Source organism: Aotus nancymaae, unplaced genomic scaffold (genome assembly GCF_030222135.1).
Source record: "Aotus nancymaae isolate 86718 unplaced genomic scaffold, 86718_ANA_hifiasm-v0.15.2.pri h1tg000098l, whole genome shotgun sequence".
Taxonomy (NCBI): domain Eukaryota; kingdom Metazoa; phylum Chordata; class Mammalia; order Primates; family Aotidae; genus Aotus; species Aotus nancymaae.
The window spans coordinates 1848938-1867971 of NW_026988513.1; the positions used below are offsets into that span (position 1 = coordinate 1848938).

Below are 19034 nucleotides of genomic sequence, written 5' to 3' on the forward strand. Positions count from 1 at the left end.
TAGCAAAATGCAGAGAGGAGTTGATACTAAAGTGGAAAATGATGAACTTGATCATGGTTCTTCTGAAAAAAGAAAATACAATTGACAACTTATATCAAAGACTGTTATTTATAAAAATTAGTAATACAATTGTCAATTGGCACATCTAACCCTGAGAAGATACCCATATTCAAGACAGAATGAAAAAGGTGATAAAAACCACAGCGATCCATAAAAGTAGCATATTAAATTTGAAAATCAAAATGACATTTTTGACTTTCTCAAAATATAGTAAATTGTCTTAAGACATATGGACATATAAGCGTGAAAGAAATTCCCAAATAATCATAGCCAACAAGGCACTAGAAATAGATGGCTTTAGAAGCTACTTACAAGAAACAGAATATTCCTATACTATTTAAGCTACTATAAGATGACAAGTATGGGAAACTTCACATTCTTTCTGTAAGTGAAACCTAACTGCTGTGGATATAGAACTGCCCAATAATATTAAAATGCTGAATGTGTCTGGATACCAAAAACACAGAAACAATACAAGAGAAAATAATTTTAGACCAGTTACAAGTAAAATTAAAGATGCAGAACTCCTAAATAAAATGTTAGCAAATGAAATCCAGGAGTGACTAGAACATGGAACCAAGTATTGTTTATTCCTAGATTATAGAGTAATTGAGTACTTAGAAATTTATTACTTTTATTTGCTGTATTAGGTGAAAAGATATCTTGAAGGATGATGAAAAATATTTGATAAAATTTAATATCCATTCCTAATTTAAAAAATAGAATCCCAAGAAACTAAAAGTACATAAATATTTTGTGTGCACAATAAAGTATTAATAGCAAACATCATGTTAATGGTGAAATGTTAGAGCATGTATTGTCAGTAGTTCTTGAGCAAAGTAAATCTTGACATATAAAATAAAGATATACATATAGTGTATAATACAGATATATAGTATATTTATGATATTATTCATAAAATTGAGAGCAATTAGGGAAAAAAACCTAAAAGACTCTTGGGGGTACTAATGACAAACAATTTGGGAAACACTGCTCTAGAGCATTCCTTATTAGTTACAGATAAGACAGAGATGCTTGCTAGTACCACCGTTACTCAGCAGTGTTTTGAAAATGACAACAAATGCAGTGCCAGTTAAATAAATGGCATAAACCTTGAAGAGTAAGAGCCATAGTTGCAGTACATGAAGATAGTAAGATTTTCTGCATAAGAAACATAAAAGATCAATTGAAAAATGGTTTCAGGAGAGAGATTCAGTAACTTGACTCATTTCAAGATACTGTATATTATGTGAACTCCCCAAGAACAGAGCTGAATAATTTATTGACAGTTATAACAAAATGGTTTGAATAAGTGAGAGGATTTAATGTTGTAGATATTTTAAATGTCCTGGAATTATCTTGCAATTGATACATTTCATACATTCATTTAACAAATGTGTTGAAAACCAGTTGCATGCCAGATACTGTTCTAAATGTTGGGTGTACAGCGGTGTATGGAACAGGTAAGAACTCCTTTCCTCTAACTTATATTATTGTGGTTAGAGCTAGACAGTAAACAGAGAAGTCTAAGTATGTAATATGTGAGGGTGGTGACAATTCCCATCAAAATTCCAGGAAGATTATTTTTAGACTCTGACAAAATATTTTAAAGTCCATCTGGAGCAGTATCTGTGAGAGAATGAGAGAAGTTCTGATAGATTGTCCTATTCAATATTGAAATGTAATATAGAAATTAAATCACTGATACAGGTGCAACATAGGGCAGTGGGAGAAAATATAGAGAGGGTCAGGAAACATTCAGGAGAAAATGAGAATTTTTGTCTAAAATAAAATTGACCTTTCAGATTAGTGGAAAAGTCAATTTAGTGAATTGTGTGTATCAGCTCGGTATTCAGTACTCCAAAAAAGATTTCAATTGAGTCAAACAACTAAGTCATAAAAGTAGATAACATTTAAAGTACCAGAAACAGGACTTTGAAAGCATGACCCTAGAAGTAGCAGAGAAAAGGTCAATAGGTTTGACATAAAAAGATTCAATATTTCCCAAGGGCAAAGAGCACGAAAAACAATGTGAAAAGTCACGTGATAAACTGAGGAAGATATTTACAGTACATGTAATGGACAGAGGGTTGATGTTCTTCCTAAATAAAAAGATGTAAGGGATATAAAATGGAATTCACACACAGTGCAAGTTGAAATCTTTTTTTTTTTTTTTTTGCCCGGCAGAGTGCTACAGATAAAACAGATTGCTAATACTCAGTGTTGCTTGTGGTCTGGAGTGTTCATGCAGCTTTCTGCAGGCCAGTTTGAGAATATTTATTAGGATTTTAAATGTGCATTCATTGGCCAGCACTTCACCTCCGAATTTAATGCAAGAAAATAATTGGGTAAATAGGCAAAACTATTTTGTACAAAAATGTTCATTTTGTTCATAATAGCGAAAAATTGGAAATCATCTAAATTGTCATTTGTGTTACAAATCTATACACTGGAAAACCGATCAGCCATGAAAATGATGTATGTTTCACCAGCATGGAAAATGCCTGTTACATATTTTATGTGTGAAGATGAGGTTGTAAAACATGTGCCTAGTATGCTACAATTTCATAAGACATGTGGCACCGTGTCTTCATATATGCCAATTGATGAAGATGGTATCAGTGTATATACCAAAGAGATGAAAAGTGGTTATCTGAGCGATGATTTTGTCTTCATAGAGTTTAGAATACTAAGAAGTTTCTGCAGTGGAATGCCTACTCTTTTCATAACCAGAGTTGAAACAGGGAAGCCTTTTGTGAGAGGGCTGGAGGGAAGGTAAGAAAGGGCGTGGGGACGCCCTTCTGTGGCCCCAGGCGTAGGGCTGCGGAACCCGGAACAGAACCCGGAACCTGAGTGCCTGCCCTGCTGGGGGCCGGAGGGAGGTCAGCGCAGCGGACCCAAGTGGACCGGAAGGGAGCGTGACGTGTGGCATCCTCCTCAGAGGGCCCAGCGTTGCCTCCGCCGACATCATGAAGTTTCGCGCCAAGATCACCGGGAAGGGCTCTCTCGACCTGTTCATCCAAGTCAGCAGCACCGTGGCGAGGCTGGTGAAGGTCTGCGTGCTCCGCGTGTGCCCCGACAGGATATGTTTCGGCTCCGTGGGCTCAGGCGGCCTTCAGGAGGCCGGGCTGTGGTGTGAAGTGCAGCAGCGGGCCTTCCAGCAGTTTCGCATGGAAGGTGTCTCAGAAGGGCTCAATGAGATCCGTCTGGAGCTGACGGCGGAGCACCTGTCCAGGGCGGCGAGAAGCGCCGTAGGCGCGTCCTCACTGAAGCTGCAGCTCGCCCACAAGCGCTGCCCCTGCCTCACCGTGGTGGTGGAGCTGCCCTCACCTCTGGGCCGTGCTCGCAGCGTGGTGCACGATCTGCCCGTGCGCGTGCTTCCCAGAAGCGTGTGGCGAGACTGCCTGCCGCCCAGCCTGCGCGCGTCGGACGTGAGCGTCTGCCTGCCGCGCTGGAGGACGCTCAGGAGCATCGCGGAGAGGATGGCGAACGTGGGCAGTCACGTGCTGCTGCAAGCAGACCTCAGTGGCAGGATGACCCTGAGTGTAGAGACGGAGGTGGTGTCTATTAAAAGTTATTTTAAAAATCTCGGAAACCCTCCAAAGGCGGCTGTTGGTGTGCCTCAAAACGGAGACCTGGAGCGCATGGTGCAAGTGCAGGTGGATAATCGGAAGCTTCTGCAGTTTTTGGAGGGACAGCAAATAAATCCTGCGACGGCTTTATGCAATATTTGGGACAGTACTCTTCTTCATCTTGTTTTGGTTCAAGAAGATGTCTCTCTTCAGTATTTCATTCCTGCCTTGTAAAAATTCAGCCAGCTTAGATTTTTTATTTAAGCTTAAGAACTTTTCAAAACTGAAACAGACCCTGAGTTAATTGGTTTGAAAGTTTGTACCTTCTCTGACTTAATGCTAGGCGTATATTTTGTTGAGCCCTTCCTCCTTGGCAAAATTTATATTAAAGCATTGATAAAACAGCCGGGTAGTTTACCTTTTTGTTTTTCATGCTTAAGATTCTAACAAGAAAAGTATTCTTCAACTCTTTGTTGAGGGAGGGAGAAGAGGGTTGTAATGAAATAAATATTTTTGAATATTGAAACAGTTGCATCAGTATTTTTATTATAAAATGCTACTGTGTAAAGCGGGAACGTTCTCCTTTTAAAATATGTATAAACGTTTTCCGAGGGCTTTTCTCATGTAGAGAGCTAAATATAGCTGCAAGATATAAGGTATTTAACATTTGTGTGCATTACATATTTGTTAAGCTGTGTTTTGTCATAGGATATATCAAAGACTATATCAGTGTACCTGGTTTTTAGATTTATTATCTACATAGTTTGAATTGCTGATTTACCAGGTTCATTTTTCACATGTATCATATTCACATTAGGAATCAAGAAAATGTAGGCATTTCTCAGAGATACTCCAAGTTTGGTTCCAGACCACTGAGGTAAAGCAAATATTACAATAAAGTCAGATGAGTTTTTTGGATTTTCAATATATATAAAAGTTATATGTGCACTGTACTGTACTCTGTTGAGTGTACAATAGTACTATGTCTAAAAAATGTACACATCTTAATTTTAAAATACTTGTTTGATCAGAAATGCTACCCATCATCTGAGCCCTCAGCAAATCATAATCTTTTTGCTGGTGACCTCCCTCTTGATAGCTGCTGACCAATTCCAGTGGTGGTTATTGAAGGCTGGGGTAGCTGTGACAATTTCTTAAAATAAGATAGTGAATTTGCTGGATCAATTGACTTTCATGAAAGATGTCTCTGTAGCATGGGGTGCTTTGGGTATTTTATCCACAGCAGAACTTCTTTCAAAACAGTCAGCCCTCTCAAACCCTGCCACTGGTTTATCAACCAAGTTTATATACGGTACTAAATCTTTTGTTGTTATTTCAACAATATTGACAGCATCTTCACCAGGAGTAGATTCCATCTCAAAAAAATCACTTTCTTTGCTCATCTATAAGAAGCAACTCTTTATCTGTTTGTTTTATCAAAAGATTATAGCAATTCCTTAAGTCTCTCCTTTTTTTTTTTTTAAGACAGGGTCTTACTCTGTCACTCAAGCTGGAGTGCAGTGGCACAATCATGGCTTAACTGCAGCTTCAAACTTCCGAGCTCGAGCAATCCTCCTGCCACAGCTTCTTCCTTACCTGGGACTACAAACGCACACCACCATGCCCAGCTAACTTTTCAGTTTTTCTTTTGTGAAGAGGGAGTCTCACTGTGTTGACCAGGCTGGTTTTGAACTTCTGTCCTTAAGTGATCCTCCCGCCTTCACCTTCCACAGTGCTGGGATTATAGGCATGAGCCACCATGCCCAGCCTCCACTTCTAATTCTAGTTCTTTTGCTTTCCACCACACTTGCAGTGACATCCTCCACCTAATCGTGAACTGCTTAATGTCATCCGTGTTGGTTGGAATCAGCTTCTTTTAGACTCCCGTTAATGTTGATATTTTGACCTCCTCCCATAAATCATCAGTGTTCTTAATGCCTTTTAGAATGATGAATCCTTTCCAGAAGGTTTTCCATTTACTTTGCCAAGATTCATTAGAGAATCATTATCCATGGCAGCTATAGACATACAAAATTTATTTCTGAAATAAGATTTGCAAGATGAAATTACTCCATGATCCATGGACTGCGGATTGGATATTGTTGGCAGTCATGAAAACATTCATTTCCTTTTGTATCCATGGATTCATGTTAGTAGTCATGAAAACATTCATTTCCTTCTGTATCTCCACGAGAACTCGTGGGTGACCAGGTGCATTGTCAATGAGCAGTAATATTCTGAAAGAAATATTTTTTTCTAAGGTTTAGGTTTAAACAATGAGCTTACATTATTCAGTAAAAACTATGCTGTCAACAGATGTGCTGTCATCTAGGCTTTGTTGTTCTATTGATAGAACACAGGCAGAGTAGATTTATCGTAATTCTTAAGGGCCCTAGGATTTTCAGAATGGTAAGTGAGCGTTGGCTTCAATTGAAAGTCACCAGCTACATTAGCCCCTAACAACAGAGTCCGCCTGTCCTTGAAGCTTTGAAGCCAGGTATTGACTTCTCCTCTCTAGCTATGGAAGTCCTAGATGGCATCTTCTTCCAATTGAAGGCTGTCTTCATTTAAATCTGTTGTCGAGTGTAGCCGCCTTATCCAGTGACCTTGTAATAGCTAGATATGCTGGATAACTTGCTGCAGCTTCTGCATAAGTACTTGCTGTTTCACCTTGCATTTTTATGTTCTGGAAATAGCTTCTTTCCGTAAACCTTATGAACCATCTTCTAACTTCAGCCTTTTCTTCTGCAGTTTCCTCACTTCTCTAAGCCTTTATAGCATTGAAGAGAGTTAGGGCTTTACACTGGGTTAGGTTTTGGCTTAAGGGAATGTTGTGGCTTGTTTGATATTCGATCTAGACCACTCATACTTTCTCCATATCAGCAATAAGGCTGTTTTTGTTTCTTATCATTCATGTGTTCACTGGAGTAGCACTTTTAATTTCCATCAGTAACTTTTCCTTTGTGTTCACAACTTGGCTGTTTGCCACAAGAAGGCCTGGCTTTAGGCTGTCACGTCATTTGACATGGCTTCCTTACTAAGCTGAATCATTTCTAGCTTTTGATTTAAAGTGAGAGATTTGAAACTCCTGCTTTCACTTCAGCACTTAGAGGCCACTGTAGGGTTATGAGTTGGCCTACTTTCAATATTGTTATGTTTCAGGTTATAGGGAGACCTGAGGAGAGGGAGAGAGAATGCTGGTTGGTGGAGCAGTCACACATACATTTATCAGTTGAGTTCCCTGTCTCATATGAGCATGGTTTGTGGTGCCCCAAAATAGTTAAAATAGTATCATCAAAGAACACTGATCACAGATCACCATGACAGATATAATGATAATGAGTAAGTTTGAGATAATGCAAGAATTACCAAAATGTGACACAGAGTGTCATGGAGAGACATGGAGTGAGCACATGCTTTTAGAAAAATGGCACTAATAGGCTTGCTTGATGCAGGGTTGCCACAAACCTTCAGTTTTGTAAAATGTGCAGTATCTGAGCAGTACAGTAAAGTGAAACACAGTAAAAGGCGGTAAAGTCAAGTTCATGTTAACCAAAATGTTGCTTTAAGGGTAATTTTTGGATGAATCAGATCTCTGTTCCTCCTCTCTCCCTCCGCCCCTGCCCAGTATTCCAGTACTTCTCTTAGAAAATAATTCTTGATGTTTCATTGTTTAGAGAAAAAGGAGGAGAGGTTATAAAAGGATGGTATAGCAATGAACAGTCTCAGGGAGAGGAATAGCTCATATTCTTTCATATTAAATTTTAGTTTAGTTTTTTAGTGGCTTATGCAGTAAGATAAGCCATTAACTTGGCAAATTGTATATTTGCATACTTAGTACATTCCCATGACTACATTTTTATCAGTAATAAAAAGTTTCCTACTAGATTTGGTGATAAAACACTTTAACCTGTTAATGAATTTATTTATTTATTTTTGATGATTTCTAAATTCCACCTGTGTCGGTGTGGAAAGAACATACAAACGTTGGACCCAGGCAAGTCACTTGAACCCTCTGGCTTATTAAGATCTGTAATAATCCATTGGACTAGAGTCTGATTTAATGCTATTAAAGTTGTAACATGGGAAATTTAAACAGTTGTTTCCAAAAGTATTTCAGAAGTAGTCTTTAAAAATTATTATTATTATTATTATTTTTTTTTTTTTATTGCATTTTAGGTTTTGGGGTACATGTGAAAAACATGCAAGGTTGTTGCATAGGTGCATACGTGGCAGTGTGATTTGCTGCCTTCCTCCCCTTCACCCATATCTGGCATTTCTCCCCATGCTATCCCTCCCCAATTCCCCACCCCCCCGCTGTCCCCCCCACTCCCCCACAACAGACCCCCATGTATAGTGCTCCCCTCCCTGTGTCCATGTGTTCTCCTTGTTCAACACCCGCCTATGAGTGAGAACATGTGGTGTTTGATTTTGTGTTCTTGTGTCAGTTTGCTGAGAATGATGGTTTCCAGGTTCATCCATGTCCCTACAAAGGACGCGAACTCCTCGTTTTTAATGGCTGCATAATATTCCATGGTGTATATGTGCCACATTTTTCCTGTCCAGTCTATCATCGATGGGCATTTGGGTTGGTTCCAGGTCTTTGCTATTGTAAACTGTGCTGCTATGAACATTCGTGTGCATGTGTCCTTATAGTAGAATGATTTATAATCCTTTGGATATATGCCCAGTAATGGGATTGCTGGGTCAAATGGAATTTCTATTTCTAGGTCCTTGAGGAATCGCCACACTGTTTTCCACAATGGTTGAACTAGTTTACACTCCCACCAACAGTGTAAAAGTGTTCCTATTTCTCCACATCCTCTCCAGCATCTGTTGTCTCCAGATTTTTTAATGATTGCCATTCTGACTGGTGTGAGATGGTATCTCAATGTAGTTTTGATTTGCATTTCTCTAATGGCCAGTTAATAACCACTTTGGAAGTATAGCGTAAGCTCTGTGAAACTGCTTTCTAACTTCTGAGTTATGTACAAAAATGTGGGAATATTTTATTTGGTGAGTATTTTCTGAGCTGTTTGTGAAGATTTTTAATAAAGCCATTTTTTGGTTCATTTATAAAAAAATCTGCCCTTATTAGCACTTTGTAGACTGCAGATTAGTAGACTTTATTTTTTATTTTATTTTATTTTTTTGAGGCAGAGTCTCACTCTGTTACCCAGGCTGGAGTGCAGTGGCACGATCTCAGCTCACCCTAACCTCCTCCTCCTGGGTTCAAGTGATTCTTGTGCCTTAGCTTCCTGAGTATCTGGGATTACAGGCGCCCACCACCATGCCCGGCTAATTTTTGTATTTTTATTAGAGACAAGGTTTTACCATGTAGGCCAGGCTGATCTCAAACTCCTGACCTTAGGTGATCTGCCCATCTCAGCCTCCTAGTGTGCTGGGGTTACAGACGTGAGCCACTGTGCTGGGCCTTTTGTAGACTTTAAATGCAAGATAAAAATGGAGAACATATGCCTTACTACAGTGAGGAAATTACAAGATCTACAGGTTTTGATTGATATAACACAGAAGTTCTTTGTCATGTTTATTTCAGGCATCTCTTCCAAATTTTTTCCTTTTTTAGTAAAATTAAATGAGTTTTTTCAAGCTATAATAAAATATTTTTTACTGGTTTCATACTCTCCTCTTTCCTTCAGTTGTCTGTCTTTAGTCTGTTGCTTCCTCTTTATGTACTTAATAAAACCAAGAGCAATGAAAAATGTTATGGTTTGTTTTAGAACATAATTAATTGTACAGTTTAATCTTTGATGAATTATTGTGGTTTACTTTTAGTAATTCATTAACAAGGAGCATCTATCAAAAGTTTTATAGCCTAATTTGTAATGTAGCGTTTGGAAATGGAAAAGATAATTTATTCTTCTAGTTAGGTTATTCCCTAATTTGCAGAGATATGTTGCCCATGATATTAAGGAAAAATCAATAGATCTTCTAAACATAATGTTTAATATTGTCTAATTATATATTAAAACATTTTATAATACATTTATATAATTTTATATAAAACATTTTATAATTTTAAAATAAATAGCATGCTATTATAGTTTTTAGTTTAATTGTGAAAAACTAGAGAGTGCCTGTTTCTATAGTTATACATTAGTTGCTGAATTTAAAACTTCGTAAAGGACTCTTATAGGAACAAGAGCTCAGAGGTGCCTTAGAGCTGATCTCATCCAATCACCATGTTTAAAGATGAGAAAAGTGTCGCAGTGCATAAAAGTCAACAAGTGTTTTTATTTCCTAATGCCAGAACTCAGTTTAGAACCCAGTCTACAGATTGTTCATAAATGTTTCATGAGACTTACAGCTTGGATATACTTTTGTTCATTACTATAAATCTAGAGTACCATGTGAATGTTTTAGTTAACCTTAAAAGATAAAAGTTAAATTAAAAAATCTCAAACCGTTTGGAAGGGCATTGTCACACTGTCCTTGTTTGAAGCTGTCTCTTGCTCTTGAAGGCAGAAAGGAATTTATTTGCCACACAAAATGATAATTTAATGAAAATAAAGTCTCACATTTAAAAAATCAAGGACTCAAGTTTACAGATTATTTAAGCCTCTTCCATTGTTTCTCATAGGGAGACTACTGAGAAGTAAGAAGACACTATGCCTTTTATGTTTCACTGTATCTATAGAAAATAAATCATAGGAAAATGTATTAAAGTGCTTTCTTATGTCCAGAATTTATTGTCCCACTAGATCCCATTTGCTGAAAGCTAAACTGGCTTATTCATGACAGACTTGTACTTTTAAAAAAATCTACTGCTAAAAAGAAATTGCTCTTGAGTGTGTATTTATTCAGTGAATAGGTTGTCATTATCGAGAAATCAGACAAGTGTCTCTTACCTGGTTAATTTCTGTAAGGACTCTCCTAGTTCTGGTTATCCCCATTTGTTAACAGGAGTCTAGAAACACATCAGAATTATGATTGATCCTTCCTTCCTTCCTTCCTTCCTTCCTTCCTTCCACTCTGGTAATGGACAGGACATAAGTGTATAGTGTGCTTCTTAGGCTAGGAGCCAGCATGTAATAACTTGTAGCCTATCTTATATATCTGTGTATATATGTGAAGTTCCCAGTAAGTACTCCCATTCTCCCAACCTTTATCATTGCTCATTTGCATTATTTAGTACTTTGTATATTATTAGTGTTCTTGTGCCAGAGTATAACCTAATAAAAGTTTCTAATTCTTATCTGTATTAATTTTCCTTGCATGAGTAATAATAACTATTTTACCTCTTCACCCCTCTGCTTTCTAAGGATAAAATTAGCTTGTGGCTGGGCACAGTGGCGCGGGCCTGTAGTTCTAGCTACTATGGAGGCTGAGGCAACAGGATCGCTGGAAGTCAGAAGTTGGAGGTAGTAATGCACCCTGGTTGTACCTGTGAATTTCCATGGCACTCCAGCATGCGAAACACAATAAGGCTCTATCTCTTAAAAAGAAAAGATTTAGGGCCCAGTGCAGTGGCTCATGCTTGTAATCCCAACACATTGGGAGGCTGAGGTGGGCAGGTTTCTTGAGCCTAGGAGTTTGAGACCAGCCTGGGCAACAGAGCAAGACACCGTCTCTGTTAACAAAAATACAAAAATTAGGTAGGCATGGTGGTGCATGCCTGTGGTCCCAGCTACATGTAAGGCTGAGGTGGGAGGATTGCTTGAGCTCAGGAGTTCGAGGCTGCAGTGAGCCGTGGTCATGCCACTGCACTCCAGACTGGTTGACAGAGTGAGACCTTGTCTCAAAATAATAATAATAATAATAATAATAATAATAATTTTTAAAAGTTTGTGGTATGTGCTTTTAGGATAGGCTTATTCGTTTTATTCCTTAGTGCTTTCTTGATTGTCTTAAATGGCTATGAAGTTAAAAGACTATATATTGCTTTAATTAAACAAATGAGGTTTAAACAGGCAAAGTCAAACTTTTGTTAACCTCTGTTTAGTGTATTTATATAAGAAAGACCTTATGACATATTTTTTATGCCATTGTTTTATGACATTTGGAATATTTGTGAGGAAAATTTGTAGATAATGACAGCTGTAGACTAGAGGGTTCCTTTAAACTCAAGGGAGCCTGGCATGGGTTGTCAATCTAAAAATGTTCAGAAACTGAATTCTGTTTCCTCAAAGCCTCAAACTCCATGCTGAGAGTGATAAGAAGTTATTTCATTTATTTGTGATTTTAAACATAAGAGCATTACCTATTGGTATGAACATATCAATAAATATAAGAACATACGACCATGTAGCATGTTTTTAACTGAAGACAGGTTGAGAAGAGACATCTCTTCCTGTAGTTCATTTCACAAATTATTGAGTGTATATTATATTGCAGGCACTGTTGTATGTGCTGTGGATACTGCAGTGTGAGAAGCAGGTATGTTCTTATGTTTGTAAATTAAATGACAGATCTTCCTGACATAATGGTTTGTTCTGGTTTGGGCATATGTAGGTAATTCTTCTTAGTAAGGAAATAGGATTGTTGCAAACGAACCAGTGTAATGCATGCTGGGTTTTCAACTGTCTCTGCTTTGTACATCTGAAGAGACCTACCTGTGCTCTTCAGTCACAAATAAGAAAATAGATCAGACTTTTTGATTCATGACTATGCCTGGTGGTCCAGTCATTACCTTTTCCTAACAGACACTACTTTTAGTTGGACAAATTTTAAGGGTAACAGTTAAGATTAAGAGCCCTGTGTAAATGACCTCAAAATGGATTTCAAATAGTGGGAGTAAATTGGAATTGCCCTGTCCTAGTTTTTTAGTTTTGCCTTCTTTGAGACCACAGGTATTCTAATTGCAGTTATGTTTCACACCAGAGTGAGCCAGAGCCCCAGTCACTGGAGAAACGATGAAGGTTCTTACAATGTGAGCAGTCACATTCACAAATGACCTCTTAGGACATATGGTGGTATAGAAGGAAGAGGTATTAGACTCTTACAAATCAGAACACCAAGGATCTGCTCTGTTTGACAGTTTGTCGGTGTGTGCTCTTGAAAAAGACATTCAACACCTCTAGGTTACAGTTTTTTCAGGTGAAGAGACTAGATATGAATTGGGTCAGGTCTCTTTTGGCTCTGATTCTGTGAAATACTAGTGTGTTCCCTACTGATAATCAAAACCACCAAGGATCTCTTGACAGTCTGATGTTTCTACTAATCATCTTTTCAGTAATGCTATTGTCAGTGGGAAGTATTTTTGTTGTCTTTATATCACTGTTTTTCTGGAAACAAGGAGAGCAGCATATTTCCACCTAAAAATTTGGTTCTTTATGTGATCTAGACCAGAATCTGAAAGCACTTTCTTATAACCACATGCTTATTTAATTTGTGCTGTAATACTGAGGACATAGCTTAATAGTGCCAAAAAGGTAATTAAATCACCAGTCAGTGGCAGCCTACTTTTCCATGCCAATTGAAGAAAGTATTTTCCTCTCAGAAATTGGTTTGTGGGCATTAATTACTGAGACGGGTCAATTATCCACATTTTTCTTAATATTTGCTTTCCCTACAGTATCTTTGGGGCAAGGTGGTATCTGTGTATTAAAGCAGTTGTTGGAACTTTGTGTTGAAATATGTCTTTGCTGTCCTATATTTTTTTATTAATATGTTACCATACTAAATGTCATGTTTATCAGTTTATAATAGTTTTGTAGCACATTCGCAAAACAAGCTTTCCACACTTTTGTATGCATTTAGAAGCATGTTTAAAGAGGTAACAATAGTGTATTCCAGTAAGGTAATATTCTAAAACATATAATTTTATATAAACTTTTAACTATTAAATCACCTAGTGTATCTATTTGATATCAGTTTATTTATTGCTTATTTGTGCATTTCCTAATGTCAAATGTGAAAATAAATATCTTTCAATTTTCAGGCACAATGAGCCTAATATGTTGTTTAGCAGTATAATATTAATGTGATGTGTTTATGTTTAACTTCAAAATGTTACCAAAGCATTATATTTGATAACTTTTTGTTTTGATATAACTTCAGCGTTACAGAAAACTTTCCAGAATAGTAAAAGTAACTCCTATAAACCCCTTATTTCCCTTATTTTGGTAAATAGTAACTCCAGTAAGCCCTTTAACCACACCCACTGGCTGTTTCCTTTTTGCCTCAATTTCTGTTTCATTCTGTCCATCTGTCTGCATATGTTTTTGTGAACCATTTGAAAGTAGTCTATGGCATCATGCCTTTACTCCTAAATACTTTAAGTATGTAGTTATTAAGACCAAGGACTTTCTCCTGTATTATAGCACAGTTTCCAAAATCAGGAAGTTTATTATTGGTACCATACTATCTAATCCAAAGTTGCAGCAGACAAACATGAGGAGCCTTTCTTGATATGAATCACTGAGGACGATCTGTGAAGTCCCTGTCAAAAGTACAGAATCCAAGGCGAATCAACGAGGCTGATCAGACAAAGCCAAATTGATAGGCATTCCATAAAATAACCTGTAGTCTTTGAAAATGTCAAGGTCAAGAAAATACTACTTTTTGGTGCTCAGATTGTCTGGTTTGGCCAGTGGGCACTGCTTCAGTCTGCCTCTGTGGCCTTTTGACACATACTTCCTTACTGGCACAGGAGAATCTTTCAGACTTACCTTGTCCTTGCCCTGCCTCAGCCCTGCAGTCAGGCATTTCTCCAAGGACTCTGGTTACTTTGTTGAATAATGGTATGTGGGAGTTAGGTATGCTCATCGCTACGTCATATTACTGCTTCTAGACTCTCTCAATGTACAAAGCTAGAAAATACACGCTTGCACACACACACAAATCTACCAAATGTATACATCTATTTATCACATATTATACTAAAATCTGAGTTCATATGTCTTCTTTTATGAAGATTCTCCTCAAATCTTTTGCTCACTAAGAAAAATTGGATTGCTTCCTTTGCTATCACATTGCAAAAGTTCTTTATATGTGGTTTGTATAAAGTCCTTTGTCATTTGTATCTATTGTGAATATTTCCTTCTAGGCAGTAGTTGCCTATTTATTTTCTCTTGATAAGCAGAAGATTTAAATTGAGTGAAGTCAGAAAATGAAGTAGTTTTCATTGTATAGTTATTGTTTGTCATATTGAACACAAGTCTACCTACACCCAGGTAATGGAGATACTCTCCTATGTTATCTTCTTTATAGTTTATAATTATAGTTTTTAATGAGCCATTTTGAAATAATTTTTGTAAGTGATGTGAGGTTGCAGTTAACATCTCTCTTTTTTTTTTCCTATGTAGCTATCTAGTTATTTCAACATCATTTAAAATACTTTCCTTTCCCAGTGAATTACTTTGGTGCCTTTGTCAAAACTCATATAATCATGTGTGTTTGTTTCTCGATTCTATTCTATTTCATTCATCCATTAGTTTATCTTAATGCCAAGAACACTGTCTTGATTACTGTAGATTTGTAATAAGTCTTGAAGTCATATACTGTAAGTGTTAAAACATTTTTCCTCCTCCTAAAATTGTTTTGGCTCTTCTAGATCCTTTGAATATCTACTGAAATTTTAGAGTGACTGTGACAATATCTCTACCTAAGCTTGCATGAATTTATAGATCACTTTGGGGAGAATTGATATTTTAACAACATTGAATCCTCTGATCCATGATCATGATATAGATCTTCACTTATTTATGTCGTCTTTATTTTCTCTCTGCAATATATTTTAGTTTTTAATGTAGATGTCTTGTACATTTCTCTTATTAAGTGTATTTTTAGGTATTTTATAATGGTATTTTCTTTTCTTTTCTTTTCTTTTTTTTTTTGAGACAGAGTCTGGCTCTGTCACCAGGTGCCAGGCTGGAGTGCAGTGGCACAACTTTGGCTCACTGCAGCCTCTGCTTCCCGGGTTCAAGCAATTCTCCTGCCTCAGCCTCTCCAGTAGCTGGGACTACAGGCACGCACCACCACACCCAGCTAATTTTGGTATGTTTTCGTAGAGACAGGGTTTCACCATGTTGGCCAGGTTGGTCTCGATCTCTTGACCTCGTGATCTGCCCGCCTCGGCCTCCCAAAATGCTGGGATTACCGGTGTGAGCCATGGCGCCCGGCCTATAATGGTATTTTCAAAATGAATGTAAAAAGTTTTCTAATCATTTAAATAACTGATTTTTATATATTGACCATGAATTCTAGGACATTGCTAAATTCCTATATTAGTGCTATTAGTTGCTTAGTAGATTTCTTAGGATTTTCTGTATAAGCAATCATGGCATCTACATGACTGCTTAGTACATGATGTTTGCTTCTTCCTTTGCCATCTTTCTGCTTTTTATTTCTTTAATTCACCCTATTGCACTGCTAGAACCTCTAGGACAGTGTTGAATAGACAAGAAAGAGAGACATCTTTTCTATGTTTCTGGTCTAAAGGGGGAAAGCATTCTGCATTTAATGGATTATCACTTAACATCCATTAAGTAGGATGTTAGGTGATCCTCCCCACTCAAATACTTCTTTATTAGATTGAGGAGATGCTCTGTAGTCTTAGTTTGTTGAGGGTTTCTAATCATGAATAGTTTTTAATCATGAATTTTGTCAAAGGCTTCTTTGACATCTATTTAGAGTAATATATAGTTTTTTCTTTTAATATGGTAATTCACAGTGATTGATGTTTGAAAAACTGCCCTTGCTTGGTTGGAATAAACTCTACTTGATCATGATGTCTTCCTCTTTTGCTTTTTGAAATAGTTCATATAGGCTTGATACTTCTTCCTTAAGTGTTTAATGGAAATCCATCTGTGAAGCCATCTAGGTTTGAGTTTTCTTTGTAGGAAAGTTTTGATGATGAATTCAATTTATTTAATATTTATGAAGATACTGAGATTTTCTGTTTCATCTTGTTTAGTTTTGGTAACTTGTCTTTCAAGGAATTTATTTCATCTAAGTTGTAAAATTTATTAGCATAAAGCTGTTCATCTTTCTTTTTTACTATTTAAATGTCTTTAGTATGTATGATTATATCCTCTTTCATTACTGAGATTGATAATTTCTGTTACATTTCTAGAGAGTTTTTTGAGATCAATTTATTAATTATTGGTGAAGAACTTTTGGCTTTAATTTTTTTTCAAATTCTTTTTATTTAAGTTATTGGTTTCTACTTTTTTTTTCTAAAAGTAGACAGATTCTTAAACATTTTTTTCTCTAATACAAGATTTTAAAGCACTGCTTTGGTAGCATTCCATAAATTTTGATGTATATTTCCTATCATTTCAAAATATTTTCTTTCCCTCTTAATTTCTACTTTGAATGTTGGGTTATTTAGAAGTATATTAATTTCCAAATACTTGGATACTTTTCTGGATATTGTATTGCTATTGCTAACTTAATTCCTTTGTAGTCCTTGGAATTTCAGTCTTTGGAATTGCCTGTGACTTATTTTATGGCCCAGCATATGGTCTATCTTGGTGAACATTCCATATTTGTTGTTGTTGTTGTTTTTAATTTAGTTGTTATTAATATTAAAAGGGAATATTAAAATCTCAAACCATTATTATGTATTTATCTCTCCCTATCAGTCAATCGGTTTTTGTTTAATGTGTTTTGAAGCTCTTTTATTCAGTGCATACAGTTTTAATTGTTACGTCTTTCTGATGAATTTGTCCTTTCATCTTTATAACCTCTCCTACCAAATTGCTTTGTGTTGATTTGGGTATATTAAAAAAGAGTTACTATACTATATAAATACAAAAGTAAAGTGAAATTCAATACACCTACAGGAGTGTAAATATGTTTTCAATGTTATGAGTATACTTAATCAGAATATCTCCCTTAAGCCCTGAGCATAGAACAGTAGAACAGTTCCTAGTATCAATTTAGGATTCAGCAGAGGTAGTCACGGAGCTGTATAGTGACATTCGTTTCTCTCTGCCCTTGTGCTGAAAGTTTCTAGAACCCAGGGCTTAACTCTCTATTATTCTTACGTCTTTCTCACAATACTAACCAAAGTGTCCTACTAAGGGGGGTCAGAAAATGATACCCAAAAATATGGTGTGTTGACGTTCTGAGCTAAGGAAGCAGCCTCAAGGTCTCTCCCCACCCTCCTTCTGTCTCTCCCAAAGCACAGGATGAGGCTGTTTTTCTGAACATAATGTTACTAAACATAATGTTCAGTAGATGTTGGCTGATTGGCTAAATGACCCCTAAAAAATGCAAAACTCTATGTTTAAGAATACTTTTTATATTTTGCCACTGACTGTCTAGCATTCTTGTATTTTTAGTCAATGCTCATCTCAGCTGGTACTAATCCTTTTTTCTTTCTCTTTTAACAGATTACTTCTGTAACAGGATCACCAGTTTGCTCCACAAAGCACAATGTCTCGATCACGACAACCCCCACTTGTGACCGGCATCTCTCCAAATGAAGGGATACCATGGACAAAGGTCACAATCCGGGGAGAAAACCTGGGGACTGGCCCCACTGACCTCATAGGTAAGGGCAGCGGCCCTGCGATGCACCCTAATAATTGTATTTTTATGTGGACGGTGGAGACAAGATATGTGATTTTCAAATAGTGAAGGGGATAGAACAAACATCTTTGTGATCTCTACGGAATGCTCCAAAAAGATGAAAGAATTATCTGGCTTTCTGATTTTTGTGTGAAAATCATTATTTTGTCAAATCTTGGCTATATTGTTTTTCAAGTCCTTCAGAACATTTCCCAGGGCTGAGATTTGCCCCCAGATTTTCCTCAGCTTTGATGCCTTGATTGCCAAAAGAGCCACTCTTATATTTTTGCTCCCATTAGTTTTTCTTCCCTTGTCTGACTTGTCTGTTGCTTCTCAAGTGCTCTGTGAATGATGCCTTTTCTGTTCCTTATTGCTCCTCAAAGCAAGTCTCAGCCCCATCTTCTGGTGATAGGGGCAGCAGTTGGATCTGTCTTCACTCCACCTAGCAGGCGTGTGTCCTCATTGTGATCTGTGGATCCTATCTGGAGCAAGCCAAAGTTTAGTTTTTAGAGTCAGTTTCTGTTTTTTAACTTTTCTAGCAGAGTTTGAGCTCAATGAATGATTAGAACGCCACACATCCAGTTGGTGCGGTGCAAATATTTTTGGATGCTGCTTGCCTGGCACTTTTCCCCCTTCCCCTTTCTGTGATGTGGAGGCCTTTACTGCTTGCTTGTTCTTGAAGCACTTGGGTCTGTCAGTGCTTCTCAGCCCTGGCTTTTCTGAATCTCTCTAGAACTTTAAAGGTGAACTATTTGGCGTACTAAGTTTCAGTCTCTAAAGATGGAGCCTAAACATTGTTTCTTAAAATATACATGGCTATTAGGGACAGCCAGGGTGGAGAGCGAGTTTTAAATATAATTTTATGGGCAGTTATGATTACTTGTCTGTGAACTGCTCAGGTGGGTATACGGATGCATTCAGAAT

At 37.2% G+C, this 19034-nt stretch overlaps 2 protein-coding genes across 4 annotated transcripts in view; both read left to right on the plus strand.

The window, feature by feature from the left end:
* EXOC2 (exocyst complex component 2) overlaps positions 1-19034 on the plus strand; it is a 212306-nt gene that overhangs the window by 39163 nt on the left and 154109 nt on the right. For 2 of the 3 annotated variants that reach the window (XM_021676162.2, XM_021676163.2), the window contains exon 2: positions 17933-18093. In XM_021676162.2, coding sequence (XP_021531837.2) covers positions 17976-18093 — 118 coding nt within the window. In that variant the 5' untranslated portion in view covers positions 17933-17975. Of the gene's footprint in view, positions 1-15575; positions 15591-17932; positions 18094-19034 lie in introns of those variants that run through there. The other variant, XM_064370040.1, reaches the window with a different exon arrangement.
* Positions 2286-4036, plus strand: HUS1B (HUS1 checkpoint clamp component B). The gene has a single exon (XM_012464876.2). It carries the CDS (start codon positions 3030-3032, stop codon positions 3864-3866), a length of 837 nt encoding a protein of 278 aa, XP_012320299.2. The 5' UTR covers positions 2286-3029; the 3' UTR covers positions 3867-4036.

Coding starts and splice junctions, on each gene's coding strand:
- HUS1B (XM_012464876.2), top strand. CDS start 3,030: ATGAAGTTTCGCGCCAAGATCACCGGGAAGGGCTCTCTCGACCTGTTC.